The 16,832-nt window shown below is 45.0% G+C and overlaps 1 protein-coding gene across 1 annotated transcript; it reads right to left on the minus strand.

Moving 5' to 3' along the window:
* Positions 1 to 1,977: 1,977 nt before the first annotated feature.
* On the minus strand, positions 1,978 to 6,855 carry LOC124693577 (P-loop NTPase domain-containing protein LPA1-like). Its single transcript, XM_047227058.1, has 7 exons — positions 6,706 to 6,855; positions 4,826 to 5,109; positions 4,524 to 4,605; positions 3,845 to 4,264; positions 2,984 to 3,718; positions 2,758 to 2,862; positions 1,978 to 2,539 (listed from the first exon to the last, which is right to left on the minus strand). Exons 1-7 carry the CDS (start codon positions 6,838 to 6,840, stop codon positions 2,264 to 2,266), a joined length of 2,037 nt encoding a protein of 678 aa, XP_047083014.1. The 5' UTR covers positions 6,841 to 6,855; the 3' UTR covers positions 1,978 to 2,263.
* Between the last annotated feature and the right edge of the window lie 9,977 nt (positions 6,856 to 16,832).

Here is a 16,832-nt window from a genome sequence, read left to right on the forward strand (position 1 = left end):
TTGAGTATTACCCCCATTCAACTTTTTACGATGCATCTCATGAATTGTCTCATGTAAGGTGACCACCCCATCTAGGATATTTCTACCTTGCATAAAAGCAGTCTGAGAAGGACGCACCACTTTATCTGCCACTGAATTAAGTCGAATGGTAGCAACTTTTGTGAAAATTTTGAAGCAAACATTTAGAAGGCATATTGGTCTGTATTGCTGGATCCGTTCCGCGTCAGTAACCTTTGGTAAAAGAATAATTTCACCAAAATTGATACGGAACAGATCCAGTTGGCCCGTGTGTAATTCGGCAAACAGATCCAATAGATCAAGCTTGATAATGTCCCAAAAAGACTGGTAGAACTCAGCCGGGAAACCATCCGGCCCTGGCGCCTTGTTGTGTTCCATTTGAAAGACCGCTTTTCTTATCTCCACCTCAGAGTAAGGGGATGTAAGAATGGCGTTTTCCTCAGGAGACACTTGGGGGATATCATCAATCCTGGATTCGTCCATGGATACATCTGATTCCTCCAGGGCACCAAAAAGGCCTTTATAGTAAGAAGTAATATAGGATTTTAATTGCTCCTGACCTTCGATCAGTCCCTCATCTTGAACGAGAGAGTGAATGAGTTTCTTTCTGTGTCGGCCATTGGCAACACTATGAAAGTATCTCGTATTCGAATCTCCTTCTAACAAGAACTGGGATTTAGATCTCTGGTACCATTTGAGTTCCTCCTCGCGAAGTAAGCCAACCAACTTAGCATTGTATTGACTTTTCAGTTCAATCTCATGCGTTGTCAATGGACGTACCTCAGCAAGAGCCTCTAATGCATCAATATGTGATGATAGAGTGAGTTTCTCTTTTTTGAGCTGCCCCGACATTTGCCTAGCCCAACCTCCAAGGTATCTACGCATGGAGCGTAATTTATTATTCCACCTTTGGATGGGGGTGTTCCCAGCGACGGGTTTGTCCCAAATAAATTTAACCATATCCGAAAAGCCATCCCGATTAAGCCATCCAAGTTCAAACCGGTTTTAAATAATAAATCCATCTGGAAGATGAAGATACCTCTCAAAACAAAGGTCTTTGCATGGTATCTTCGTCGAGGTGTGATTCTTACTAAAGATAACCTTGTAAAGCGCAACTGGCAAGGATGTACGAAATGTGTGTTCTGTCACGAGGAAGAGACAATAAAACACCTTTTCTTCAACTGTCGAGTTGCTAGATCTATATGGTCAATCATTCAGATAGGTTCTACCTTATACCCTCCCCGTAGCATTGCTAATATTTTTGGCAATTGGCTCAATGGGGTGGATTCTAGGTACAAAACGATTATCAGAGTGGGAGCGATTGCGGTTGCATGGTCGCTGTGGCTATGTAGGAACGACAAGGTTTTTAATGACAAAAATTCTTCTCTTATGCAGGTCATCTACCGGTGTACGGCTTTGCTCCGTTCATGGTCGCCACTTCAGCGTTTGGAGGATCGCGACCTCTTTATGGAGGTGTCTACACGATTGGAGAACACGGCCACGGAGTTTATTTCCCAACATGGGTGGCTGCATAGTCGGAGGATTGAAGCCAATGGAGCGTCATAGTAGTTGGCTTTTATCCTTTTTTATTGCATATCGATGGATCCTAGACTTCTGAACGGCTGTGTGCATCCTGGTTATGCAGAGGCTGGGTGTAATGCTTAAAACTTTTTTGAGTAATAAAGCGCCCCTTATCGAAAAATATCGTTAGATAAGTACTACATCTGACCATAATAGGATGTCAAGGAAGTTTGTCTAAACTATTTGTATTAAAAATGGTCTTAACGATCACACAAACAACGCATTATGGAGTAACTGAGACGTAGTAATAAGATGATCCCGGATACAGATCAGTGTCAGTCTTCAATGCAATACTAAAATAATTTGATCAGTTAAAACACGCCTCATATTTTAAAACTGGGAGAGTATTTATCCACACTCGCCACCTACTTTGGATATGCAAAGAGATTCTTGTACAAATACAAATGAAATTTTCAACCTTTTTTTTTCATTATTCCAGTTCTATAAAAGGGCAAGCCCCAGATTCCAACATATCTAACAGTCATAACCCGGAATAAGATTAGACAAAGCATCTCTAACAGTCATAACCACCAACATAAGCCCATATGGGTACAACAACCGGTGCAGGCTCCAACTGGAAGCACCACCGGAGAACAAGCACAATCACTGCCGGCAGTGGTGTCCACCAGCTTTTCTCCTTATGGGTTCGTCAGGATCGGCAGCATTAAGCGCACGGCATCTTCTTGGCGGCTACTTCATTTGATATCTTGAAGAAGAGGTCCAGGTTGTTGTGGTGGTACCTGCCCTCCACCAGGGCATCATCACCATCAGCCGATCCGAGGATGTTCTCATCCAGGGCTAGCAAGCTCCTGGTGCCGGAACCCGTGGCTTGCTCGTCATCGTCAGAGCAGTCGCCGTTCTCCATCACGTCCTGCATGGCTAGGTCGTCGTATTCCTCGTCAGACTTGGTGGAGTGCTCATCGACCGAGCCTGCTTCGATCTGCAAGGAATTGGTTGATGCAGAAAATATTTAGCATCTAGAATTCTAGATATATAGTGCTTGGATTTACTGATGCACAAGCTCACTATCGACCAGAGTACCTGGCTCGTTTATGGGCTTATGGCACAATATACTTGCAGTAGTTTTGCAATCTAGTGTTCGCTACCACAACAGAAATAGATCGCACTAAGAAAGTTGCTGGATAACATAGTCACTACCTCATGAGCGTCTCTTTCTTCGTCAGTTAGATCTTCATCAGTTTCAGCATCCGGTGGGTCATCAGCATCTTCTTCGCTACCATAGACTGAATAATCGTCCATGTGCTGAAAAGGTCACAGAGAGTTTGTTAGATTGAAATGTATAGCTTAGGAGATCTACTGGTAAAAATAGAACACGCTACTGCCATATATCAATAAGACAAAGGCCCGTGTTGATGCACAATACCTCTTTAGAAGCGCAATCTGACAACTTTGGTGAACTGCAGCATGAGGAGAAGTTTCTACTGCCCGTCTCGATGCCATCAACCTTCAGGTCATCTACGCTTCCAGTATGGCTGGTGCCACCTGTATCACTCAGCCACGCGCTGATCCCGAAAGAACCGAATTGGAGGTTAACTGACTCTGCCTTCCCAATTTGTGATGGGTTAACCATAGGATTTCTGACTGATTTATCACTGCTTCTAATACCATTACCATTACTGTCACTTGAATCTACATGCCAAGCCTTAGTAACTGAACCATCAGGCTTAAGGAGAGCCATCAGATTCCTCGAAGACCCCTTTCGTTGAATGAACTGGAACATGCCCTTGGAACCCAAGGAGTTAGCTGCACGCTGGTTCCTGTATTCCTCATCCACAACAGAAACAGTATTTGTGTTGAGATCATACAACTGCTCCCCAGCTTCTCGCCTGCGAAGACAGCTGAAAACTGTGGCATGGATGGCCGCCACACTCTGGTCAACGTTAGTATTGTTAATCTTGGGAACCAGATGCTTGTCTGCTCGGTGGCAAAGGTATTCCTGGATAGCCCTGATATTCCGAATGTATTTGATATATCTGTTCTTTGCTGGGTCCAATGTCATGTACTTTGCACGTACAGCAAATCGTTCCATGTGTTTCTCCTCATTTGTAATATATACCATAAATGGTATTATGGAAGGATGTTTCTTCATTAGCCCCATCTATGGACATTGAAAAATTAACTTAGTTAGTTCTTTGGAGTGCAAAAGAATATAAACAATAAATGATGGAAGATCGAAGAACACTGTAATGTAGAAGATTTGTGTAGTTTCTTGACTAGTACGCACCACAAAATTGAGGCTTAAATGAACTCCTTCAACAATAACAGACTGTTTCTGCTCTTCCCAGGATGTAATTAATCTGTCCAGACTGTCAATAACCATCTCGCTTTGCGCCTTGAAACCTTCTATTGCCATCTGCTTGCTGCCGATCAACTCAGTTCTAGGAGGTAATGCTGAGGCTCCATGATGAGATTTAACATCTGAAGTGTCATCTTTGCCTTCATTGGTGTTAGGATGAGAAACCATTGCGAGCTTCTTCGCCTGGCGTTTTGCCTTTGACTTAGAAACTGCAATAGGGTCCAAGTATTCGCCTGCATGGTAGGTTGACGCATAGAGAAGCGGATTTTGCTTTTCATCTGCAAAGCTTCTCATCATATGGCGTATTGAATCAGTGGAAATTACTGTCGTGATGCCCAATCTACTACCCTGGTTAAAAACAAATAAATTGCATTGAATTATCAGCAAGAGCCAGCATCATTCATCTGTTCTGATTTATGATGCAATCTTTTGGAAGCAACAAGACACAGGATGGAACTGGAGATAATTAAAGCGCTTTAAATTGGTATTTGTTTTGCAGATACATGTTAATAAATGCTTCTAATTGTAACGAACTAAATGGGCAACTGATATATTACATCACTCACCCAGAAATGGATGAGACTCTTATGTTAGATCATATACATACCAGCAAAGATGATAAAGTAGACTTGCCACATCCACTTGTCCCACATAACAGTACTGTCACCGATTCCTTTCTCTCCTTAATTCTGACCAGAACAATTGGGAAAGACACAGTTAAAAAAATGCATCTTTTATTCACCAAGGTAGCTAGTACTATGTGGTCATGATAGAATGATGCTCGTAAGAATAACTTGGCTCTTTTCAGGGGATCATTTGACTTTAACAAATCACTTTACACGTGTTCTATATTTGTTGCATTGCTTCCAATTTATATGGGTGCAGAGAGGTAGAGACAGGGTAAGATACCTGCAAGCAAGAAGCAAGTCAGCCTTCTGGTTTGGTCCAACATACTTATATGAAGAGAGAGCATCACATGCAACATTCAGAAACTTCTCTCTTGAAACAAGAATCGTTGTCTGGGTCTTGTACAACTCAAATGGCATGCTGCTACTACTTTCATCCTGTATTTCTGGGTTCAACATCTCTGGATCTTCCCCAACATTAGGGGGATTTTCCTCTTTATCCGCCCTATCTGACTTTGATGCCTCCAAGAATTCACTCTTCATCATACTGAATACTCTCTTGCTAATCTGATGGTGCCAGGAATGGATGAAAAGATCTTTGTCAAATATAAAAAAAAATTACTTGTATGGTCAACATAACAGTATGCATCAAAGGTTAATTGCTGTACAGCTTTTCTAAATGGACCATCACAGGAAGGAATATGTCAAACAGCCATGACCAAATCAGAATAAAACAAAGCATATCAAATGAGAACCCACTACCAGCTCAAGTCAATTCCAAGATACGGACTAGAACATGGAACCACAGTTCCCACATGCAAGGCAAAACGTAAACGTCTACATCATCATAACATGGTGATGTCCTTGTCATCAGAGCATGATAAAGTGAGGAAAGGAATCACAATTCACACAAGCCGTATCAAAGGGGGCAAGAGTAGCATGCCATTGTATGATGATAATGGCTTGCAAGCAAAGCGTCGCCAAAAGACAGCTTCAGTCTGCAACAAGAACAATGGTTTGGAAAAGGAACGGTGTGTTTTGGGTATCCAGAAATTCCCCCGAATCAGATCCAATCTTTTTGCTGCAAAGAAAGACCCCAGCCAATAGACCCGCGAAAAGGATACCGGAGTTCATGTCCAATCAATCCAAGAACAAGCAATTCAAGCACAAGCATCAGAACCAAGAACACTGTGCTAGACATATGCTTTTCATTACGGATCTAACGCATAAAAAAATAACTAGAAGCAGGCAGTTTCATTCTCAGTATGCATCAACGGTTACTTTTACAGTTTGTCTAAATGGACCACCAGGACGATCGAATATGTCAAATAGACATGACCAAATGAGAGTCATATAAAACAGCATCAAGTGAGAACCCTATACCAACTCAGGTCAATTCAAAGATATGGTAGTCCATCAAACTACAGTTCCGAAGCAAAAAGATCATGCGAGGGAGAGCATGGATGTCCACATCTTTAGAACATGGTGATGTCTCTGTCACTGGAACATTATAGACCCTAGAAAGGAACAGCAACTCACACCGGCTACAACAAAGAGGCACCGGTGGCATGACGGCATACGGTGATAACGACCCGTAATCAAAGTATCACCAAGGACAAATTCAGCTTGCAACAGGAGCAATAACTTGGAAAGGAAAACTGGGTTTGGGGCATCTGAGATGCGCCGAATCAGTTCCAACCTTTCCTCGCAGAGAACGTCCACGGCGGTAGAGCTTTCGACCTAATCTAAAGTGGCCAAACGACCAGGGGTTTTTTTGGATCGAGCAAAGAACACGATTTGCTCGCCTTCAAGCTTCCCGTGTCAAAATCGACCCTCGGAAACCACACTACCGCCGAACACTGTGCTGGACATGAATTTCTCGGGGGGAAAAACTAGGTAGACATGTAACTGTATCCGAATTTGAACCAAGGGAAAGCAATTCAGAGCATTATTATCACTAGCTAGAGCATCTGAACTAGTAATAGCAATACTGAGACAGAATGGCAGCAGGAGTTCATCCGCTGTCTTGACTCTTTCGGCTCAGTTGAGAACTTTGCAATTGGAGGCCTCTATTGTCGGGATCAAGAATTCAAGATCAGGGACAGCAACAGATGCAGCGAGCGAGAGAGGGGCAGAAATAAATCAAGAAAGAGGGGGGTGGACCTTGAAGGCGTGGCGAGCCTTGCAGCCCATGAGCTGGAGGGTGCTCTGCAGGACGGGTCGCGTGTACCGGAACGCCCGCCGGCCGCCTCCGTCGGCGACGGCAATGTACAGCAGCTTGGGCGGCGGCTCCGCCATGGCTGGTCGGGCCGGATCAGGATTCAGGACGCGGCGTGAGGGAGCTGGATCAAAGATCGGGGAGGGGAGCACGTTTTGAGGCGCATTGCGGCGGCGGCGGGGACATCGGCGCGCGGGGCGTGGTGGGGATGGGCGAGGCGGAGAAGCGTGGCGTGGCGGGGTGGAGGAGGGCAGCAGGTGTCACGACGCCCATGCCGCGCGCGCCCATGGCTTCCACATGGCCGTCCACGCCCGACCTCCGTCGACTTCCTCTCTCTCTCTCTTCTCTCTAAAGTTTTGGGATTTGTCTGTTGTCTCCCTGGTTTTCTCCTCTTCTCCTGCCGCTTTTATTGTGTCGCTGCCTCCTTCCGTTTTCTTTTCTTTTCTCTTCTTTCATTCGTTTTCTTTATATTATAGGTGTCCTCCTAGCATAGTAGTGGTGCACAACAAACAACAAGTGCTTTTCCCCAGTTCCTTGAAAGTTGTTGTCTCCAACATCGACATACTGCACATTTATTTTTCAACATATGACTATTTCAACATACCCATAAAGTCATATAAGATTCGAGTGTATAGAAAAGTGATTCTTAGATAATTCCATGAAGCAGGGTTCACGAAGTGGAAGCAAAAATATCGGCTTGGGTAACGAAAACATTGGTGAGGATCCAATGCCGCGGAAAACCAAAGTTTTCCCTTCTAAGCAACATGTGGCAGGGCAAAGCAAGAAAAGAAATCATATGGGTTACCTCGATCAATGGGGTGGTTATCTACAAATGAATATTGTTTATCTCTAGTTTAGTGAAAGAATTGCTGATTTGCGTTGAGCCTGCATACCCCGGTGCTTAAAAGGCAGCTTCGCCGCCCCTGGCATGTGGTAACCTCCAGCCCGTAAAGGAAGAAAGTAGTATGTAAGTGAAAGAACAGAAGTTTTGGAGCTCGACTTTAATTATGTCCAAGACAACATCCCTTCTGAAGAACCGGAGAAAGTAATGAACCAGGGAGCTCATAGGGTTTGAAGTTGGGCCAATGAAAAATTTGGTGGATTATAACCTGAATATTTTAGCCTATCCATGATAACTAGTTTGACATGTAGTTACAAACGGGATTTACCTAATGTTATAGAGAAAAGCAAATATTACTTTATTTTACAAATTTACAATGATTTTTTTATTCTAGCAACTATACTACTCCGAAATTATAAGGAACCCTTAGGCTTTTTGAAATTAAAGGCCCGCACACCTAAAGGCCGTCGGTATCGAGACTGCGTCGAGGTATCATAAGATTCTTTAACCTTATTCCTCCTCGTTAATTCAAGGGCATGCCTTTTCAGAATTTTTAATGATCAACTTTTAGGTGCCATCGTACCAGAAGATCACGATGCTCGTAAAAAGTTGTCCCGCCAGAAGATCACGATGCTAGTAAAAAGAAGTTACCCGGCTTACTAATTATCCAATCTCGACAACTTCGATTGACACATTCTTGATTTTCTTGGTGTGTTGATTTCATTATAATTTCATTGTAATTAATCACACACGGGTGAAAGGATCGTATGCCGCACCTACAGGGGGGGGGGGTGAATAGGTGCTAACCAATTTTTAGTTCTTTTTCAATTTAGGCTAGACACGAAAGGTAAATTCTCTAGATATGCAACTAAGTGAATTTACCTATATGACAAGGATATCAACTAAGCAAGGTATAGCTACGCAATAGTAGATAGAGTGGGATAGAGGTAACCGAGAGTGGAGCACGCGATGACACGGAGATGATTCCCGTAGTTCCCTTCCTTTGCAAGAAGGTACGTCTACGTTTGGAGGAGTGTGGTTGCTACGCAAGCCAAACCAATAGCCACGAAGGCTTCACTCAGATCTCCCGTGAGCAACGCCACGAAGGCCTAGCCCACTTCCACTAAGGGATTTCCTCGAGGCGGAAACCGGGCCTTTACAAAGTTCTTGGGGCACACATCCACAACCAAATTGGAGGCTCCCAAATCTGTAACAATACAACAATCAACAACAACACATCAACAACAAATCAACTAGGGAACCAAATAGGAACACTAGCATGAGATCCCTCAACAAGAGAGGGGAAAATGAAGAACGCTTCGGTGAGGATGTAGATCGGTGTCTTCTCCTTCGAATCTCCAAAGATCAAGAGCTTTGGTTGGGGGAGGAAGGAGATCTTGCAAATCTTGTGTTCTTGAGGTGGCTCTAATGGTGGTGAAGCTTGCGCGATTTTTCTTGCAATGATTGAGCAACTTGTCCCTTTGGAGAAGGAAGCTATTTATATGGATGGAGCATTCGGATCCGACCGTTGGGGACGAAATTCACTAACACCGGAAGTTCCGGCCATCCTGGCCGGAAGTTCCGACCTCCACCGGAAGTACCGCCCATTTGCTCCGGAACTTCCGCTCCTGATAAAAACCTGCAAAGCAATAGAAGGGGCGGAACTTGGGCGGAACTTCCGGTGACCGAAGTTCCGGCCAAGTTCCGGCCAAGTTCCGGAATAGCCCGAAAACCTCACTGGACTATACTGAGCCACAAACCCGCAATTCCGGAACTTGCCCGGAAGTTGGGCGGAAGTTCCGCCCGCCGGAACTTCCGGCCAACATCACCGGAACTTCCGGTCAGGGAGAAAATAGCAGCGGCCAAAACGCGGCTCGGGGAGCGTCTCGCTAAAAAAACCGGGCGGAACTTCCGCTCGCCGGGGCCGGAACTTCCGCCGGACACGAGAAAACCTGCGGAACATCAGAACAGCTAAAGCAGAACACCGATCCAACATAATCTTTGATAGCTTGTACCTGTCTACAACAACTCACATAAAAATATACATCGTGTTGACGTCAAACACACAAAACCCAAAAGGGCGGGAAATGTTCTTTCAATCTCCCCCTTTTTGGTGTTTGATGACAACACAAGTATTTGCAAGGAATGGATGATGTAAACAACAATGTGAGAGATATAGAGGAGCTCCCCTAGATATGAGCAATGGTACATAAGAAGCTCCCCCTATATCTTGCATCCGTCTTCCAAGGGTTAGCAATACAACATAGTGATAAGCATATACATAGTAAGATCATGCACACATAGATAACCAAGGAAGACTCACATACGGAGTTTACCATACACAAATAAGGAGACCATGCACATAGATAGAGTTTACAAACCAAATAGCTAAGACATAGTTCGACACCATAACACGATAAATAGAATCACAAGCAATAAAAACCAAAGTCAACACGAGCTTGTGACTCCCCCATGCAAATACCCACCGAAGAGAAACCTAAAAGGTCTCATTCTCCCCCTTTGGCACCAAAGCACCAAAAAGGAAAAGATAGAAACTACGCGCCCCAAGGGTCGGCGTTAGCCCAGCCGGGAGGGAGGTTCGATGTAGCGCCGGGGTAGGGAGGAGTGTGTGGAGGAGACTCGATCTCAAGACCATCTGGGGGGAGAGGCACGCCATGCTGAGAGATCCATTCCGCCTCCGGAGTGATGCTCTCCTCGGATCCGGGAGGAGACACGTCCACCGCAAGTGCCCTCATGATGCTCTTCTGACGAACCCGAGACTTCTTGGCTTCTGCATGCTGCTGATACTGACGGTGGTTGACTGCAGAGGTGAGGCAAAAAATCTGTCTCATGCGGCGAGCAAGCTTAGAAGCCCAGCTTGGTGGCTTCTCATCCATGGGGTTAACATCTTCAAGAGGAGAGTTGTGGCGCTTGGCCCTCAATGACTTCACTTCATGGGATGTGAGAGAGAGTGGAATGGATTGAACGAGTCTAGCTCGACAAGTCCGCATCCAAGTGTCCTCAATGAGCTTCATAATGTACGGAGCATAGGAGGAAGCTTCTTCTCCATCACACATGACCACATCTCATGATAGATGTAGTCCATCACATCAAGCTTCGCACCGGTGCCCTTCTTAGCAAAAGAGTTGGCCATAAGATCCACTTCATAAAGATGTAGCTCATCAAGGTTGCCACCCTTCGGTCCAATGGTTTCCCGGTAGACTCTAAGCATAATATCCCAAGTAGGGAGAAGATCCGCACTCTTGCTCGGTACACCCCATCCGGGGATGTAGAGGTGCTCCAAGACTTCCCTTGTTTGAGCCCATTGGCTATCATGGCATCTCCAACCATTTGCATCAACGCCCGGGTAGCGAGGATATCCAAGGGCGGTTCCAAACTATGCCAAGTTAGACTCAAGGAGCCTCTCATGAGACATCCACCTAAATGTTCTTGCTTCATCTTGCTCAAAGTGAACGGTGGCATAGAATTGTTGAATTAGCCCAACATCATAGTCCTTGTTGAGCTCCATAATGGGATAGAGCCCAAACTCTCCACACATGGCATAGGCTTCTTCAAAGTACTTGTTAGCGGCCATCTTCCCGGTGTCAATAGCATGTTGGGGGCTACTCCCTTCTTGAATGGAATGTAGATCTCATAGAATATCTCCTCTTGGGTCTTGTTGTGGAACCGCTTATCCGTAACCCTATTGCTCCGAGGGGTAAGGTAAGGGTTCATGTCACGGAGCTCCTTGTACTCATTGTATTGCATTCCCTTCACGGATATATGAACGTTCTTCCCACGAACAGCCGGTGACTTGTGCCTCTGAGCAGCTTGCTGGCGAGCGGTGAGCTTTGATGGTCGGGTTTGCTCAAGCTCTTCCTCAACCTCATCCACATGATCCTTGCCTCTCTTCTTGGAACCACCTGATAACGAGATCAACAAGATAGGAATGATGAATGAGTGCGCATAAGCAAGGAGGCCAAACACCAGAGCATGCACAGGATATCGGGTAACTGTAGAAAAACTTGCCAGGCCGGAAGTTCCGGTGGGAACCGGCGGAAGTTCCGCCCCGGGCGGAAGTTCCGGCTTGAAGGACCGGAACTTCCGGCTGTTCGAAAACAGCGGCTGTTTCCCACCAGATCTGTGGCAATGGCTAAGAATACCGCATTACCACGACATCCTACGCACGATCTAGTAGAGGAAAGGCATCTAGAGGATATCTACCATAGCTTTGCCTAGAGTATGCCCTATATTTCATCTAGTGAGGTCTACCCACACATAGAGAGGGAGAGGGCACAAACCGGGGGGAGCCATGGAGGAGAAGAGGGAGAGGATGCCGATCCACGGAGACGATCCGGCGGGATGCGCCGGAGAAGGGAGATCCGGCCAGAGGAGCAGCAGCCGGCCAAGGGGAGGAGCACCACCAAATAGATCTTGGAAAGGGGAAAAATGAGGGAGATGGAACTGCTCACCCGTTCGACCCATATATATAGTGGTCACTTAAGGCCGGAAGTTCCGCTCGTTGGAGCCGGAACTTCTGGTCTCGCGAGACTCGCTCAGCTCGGACACGAACACGGCGAGACAGGCGGAAAAGATACCAGCCGGAAGTACCGGTCGGAACGACCGGAACTTCCGGTGGAGCAGGAAACTGTGCCCAAAAACAGGATTTTGACACGAACAAGGTGCACTTGGAGAGGGTGAAGGATATGTCTTAGATGAGATAGGCTTAGGACAGATACGCCAAACTGTGAGATGGTACATGATCACTCATTTTTGCAAATAATGCAAATGAAGGCCAAAAATGAGTGATTTCCCATAAACAAGGAGATGTCAATAAAATCCAATGAAAAACCAAACAACTCCAACTCTTCACGAAGAAGATTGCGGTGGCCTAGGCCACCATATATGAGTGTTATGATATGACACCGCGAAGATATATCTTGGGTTCAAACCACTACTCATCATTTAAGCTCACATATCAACATATGATATAACGAGAATGAAATCTTTAATGTTGGCATTATGGGGGAGTGATAGCTCAATGATTTAAACCGCACTCCCCTATTTCCATGCCCACATCTAAACCAAATAAAGTTTTGAGACGAAAGTGTGTTTGCAAGATGGTCAAGCTATACTCCTTGAATCAATGATATTTAGCTCATTCCTCAAATAGGAGAACCTTGCTTCATCAAGAGGCTTCGTGAATATATCGGCAAGTTGATCTTTGGTAGGAACATAGATAAGCTCAATATCACCCCGGGCAACATGATCCCTAATGAAATGATTCCGGATCTCAATATGCTTCGTTCTTGAATGTTGCACCGGATTATAGGCAATCTTGATGGCACTTTCATTGTCACATAATAGAGGCACTTTGTCACAAATGACACCGTATTCCTTTAAAGTTTGCCTCATCCATAACAATTGAGTGCATCCACTTGCGGCGGCAACATATTCGGCTTCGGCGGTGGAGAGAGATATACAATTTTGCTTCTTAGAAGACCAACACACCAAGGACCTACCAAGGAATTGGCAAGCCCCGGAAGTTGATTTCCTATCATCCTTATCACCCGCCCAATCCGCATCGGTATAACCATTGAGAATAAAACTTGAGCCTTTGGGGTACCAAATACCATATCTTGGGGTATCAACCAAATATCGAAAGATTCTTTTGAGAGCCATCATGTGGCTCTCTTTAGGAGAAGCTTGATACCTTGCACACACACCAACACTCAACACTATGTCCGGTCTAGATGCACAAAGGTAAAGCAAGGATCCAATCATGGAGCGATATACCTTTTGATCCACCTCTTTACCATTGGGATCTAGTGCAAGATGACATTTGGTAACCATAGGAGTGGCCACACCCTTCATCTCGGTCATCTTGAACCTCTTGAGCATGTCTTGGAGATATTTTGCTTGGTTGATGAAGGTTCCTTCCCTCAATTGCTTGATCTCAAAACCAAGGAAGAACTTCATCTCTCCCATCATAGACATCTCAAACCTATCGGTCATAAGCTTTGAGAATTCATCATTGAAAGCTTTGTTAGTAGATCCAAATATAATATCATCAACATATAATTGGCAAACGAAAAGCTCCCCATTGACCCTCTTAGTAAAAAGAGTGGGGTCGATTAGCCCAACATCAAACCCACGGTCTACCAACTATTCCTTAAGGTGCTCGTACCAAGCTCTAGGAGCTTGTTTGAGACCATAAAGTGCTTTATCAAGCTTGTAGACATGGTTAGGAAAGTTGAGATCCTCGAACCCCGGGGTTGCTTAACATAAACCTCTTCATGCAAAGGACCATTAAGAAAAGCACTTTTCACATCCATTTGTTGTAACTTAAAGTTATGATGCGATGCATAAGCAAGAAGGATACGGATGGACTCAAGGCGAGCCACGGGAGCATAGGTTTCCCCAAAGTCAATTCCCTCAACTTGAGAGAACCCTTGAGCCACCAATCTTGCCTTGTTCCTCACAACATTTCCAAACTCATCTTGCTTGTTCTTGAAAATCCATTTAGTGCCTATAACATTGCGGCACTCCTTAGGCTTCTTTACTAAAGTCCACACTTTGTTGCGCTTGAAGTTGTTGAGTTCTTCATGCATAGCTTCCAACCAATCCGAATCTTCAAGGGCTTCAAATACTTTCTTGGGTTCCACTAAGGAGATATAAGCATGATGATGGCTAAAGTTCGCCAATTGCCTTCTTGTGGAAACCTTTGCCCTTACATCACCAAGAACCTTGTCATGTGTGTGTCCAAGACGCTCAAGTTGCCTTTCTCTTCTTGCTAGTCGACGGGTCTCGATCTCCTCCTTGGTTCTTCTTGGCCTTGGAGGTGTCACTTGATCAACTTGATCATTTGGGTCCTCGTCTTGACCTTCAACTTGAGCTTCCTCAATTACTTTGGGTTGCTCAACATCATGTGCTTGATCTTGGACATCATTTGGTGCGGAGCAAATATCAAATGGATACTCGTCGGAACCATCATGAATTCTTGGTTGATCTTGACCTTGATCTTGTCCTTGATCTTGCACACTAGAGGGAGGGTTTTGTTCTTGTTCTTGGGTTGGTGCATCATTTGCTTCACTTGATGGGGTTTGTTGATGTTGAGAAGATGAGGGCTCCACCGTGGTAGAGCATAGTTCTTCCCGAGACGCCACACCGTGTCCCTCAATGGGGCGGAAAAATCCCACACCCATTCTTACTATGGCATCTTGAGGTATTTCATCACCTGCACAAACATCAACTTGCCCCACTTGGGAGCCATCATTTTCTTCGAACTTCACACTACAAGATTCAATGATAATCCCGGAGGATACATCAAAGATTCTATAAGTGTGAGATTCGGCACCGTAACCAACAAATATACCCTCCAAAGCTTTAGGAGCGAATTTAGATAAACGAACTCCTTTGATTTTGTAGAAACACTTACACCCGAACACCTTGAAGTATGAGATATTAGGCTTGTTCCCGGTGAGTATTTCATATGGAGTCTTGTTCAAGCCCTTGCGGAGATAGAGCCGGTTGGAGGAGTGACAAGCGGTGGAGATGGCTTCGGCCCAAAAGTTATAGCGGGATTTATACTCCGCCATCATAGACCTTGCCATATCCATAAGAGTCCGGTTCTTCCTCTCCGCAACACCATTTTGTTGAGGGGTGTAAGCAGCGGAATATTGATGACGAATCCCCTCATCACTAAGAAAATCATTGAGTGTGTAGTTCTTGAACTCGGAGCCGTTGTCACTTCTTATTGCCATAATGAGGAGGTTGTGTTGGCGTTGCACCTCGGTGGCAAAGTCAATGAATATTTGTTGAGTCTCATCTTTCGTCTTGAGAAAGTAGACCCAAGTGTATCTTGAGTAGTCATCGACAATCACCAAGCAATGTTTCTTCGCACCAAGACTTGCATGAGTAACGGGACCAAATAGATCCACATGAAGGAGCTCCAAGATCCTCTTGGAAGAGATAATGGTCTTGCTTGGATGCGGAGAGTCATGCATTTTTCCTTCAACACAAGCCCTACAAACACGATCTTTGGCAAAAGACACATTTTCCATTAGTCCCACAATATGGTTCCCCTTGTGAAGACTTTGCAAAGTTCTCATGTTGACATGGGCTAGGCGGCGATGCCACAACCAACCCACGTCCGCCTTTCCGAATAGGCACATCGCACTTGTCGTGGTGGTCCCCGAAAAGTCCACCACATACAAGTTGTGTTCGCGATACCCAACGAATGCGACTTTTAGAGTCTTGCTCCACAAGAGGACCACAATATCATTATCAATAAAGACGGCGAAACCCATCTTGCCAAGGGCGGAAACGGAAAGCAAATTGTAACCAAGGGTTTTGACAAGCATGACATCCACAAGAGTAATGTTGTGTGCAACCACAACCTTGCCAAAACCCAATACCTCGGATGTAGAATTATCGCCAAAGGAGACGGTGATATCATTAATGTTAGGCCTCAACTCCTTGACGAGGTTCTTGCCGCCGGTCATATGACTTGTACATCCACTATCAAGTACCCATTTTGAACCTCCGGCGGCATAGTCCTACATGAGATCAATTCTTGGATTTAGGTACCCATTTTGCAATGGGTCCTCTTTTGTTAGCAACAAGGGTCTTTGGGACCCAAATAGACCAAGCAACATAACCATCATAAGGGCCAACATATTTAGCATAAACATCACCATAATAATCTTTAAATAAAACATAGTGAGGGTTAGCAATTCCCGCATCATCATCATTCATGGTTTTGCCCTTGGAGGCTTCACCATTAGTGACGACTTTCTTCTTTTCTTGTGCGGGCTTGGCCTTTTGCTTGTTTGCCTTCTTTGCCTTGGCATTAAAACCAAGGCCCTCCTTCCCATTGTTTGATCTTTGCTTACTCAAAAGATCATCCAAAGAAAGTTTACTTTGGGGAGAGGAGGCCTTAGCAAGTTCATCCTTCAACCTAGCATTTTCCTCAACAATGTTTGCATGATCACATAGAGGAGTAGAGGAACTAGGCACATCATATGAAGCAAGCCTAATTTGAAGTTGCTCAAACGACTTGGATAGGAGAGTGTATTCACTCTTCAAAGCTTTGTGAGCTTTGTCTAGTTCATCTAGATCATTCACAAGTTTCTCATGATCAACCCCAAATTGGGCCTTTTCCTTTGTAAACACTTTATTCTTAGCCCTAGCAAGATCTCTAGCTTTAGTGAGCTTGTTAATTTTATCTTG

Source organism: Lolium rigidum, chromosome 2, assembly GCF_022539505.1.
Source record: "Lolium rigidum isolate FL_2022 chromosome 2, APGP_CSIRO_Lrig_0.1, whole genome shotgun sequence".
Lineage (NCBI taxonomy): Eukaryota > Viridiplantae > Streptophyta > Magnoliopsida > Poales > Poaceae > Lolium > Lolium rigidum.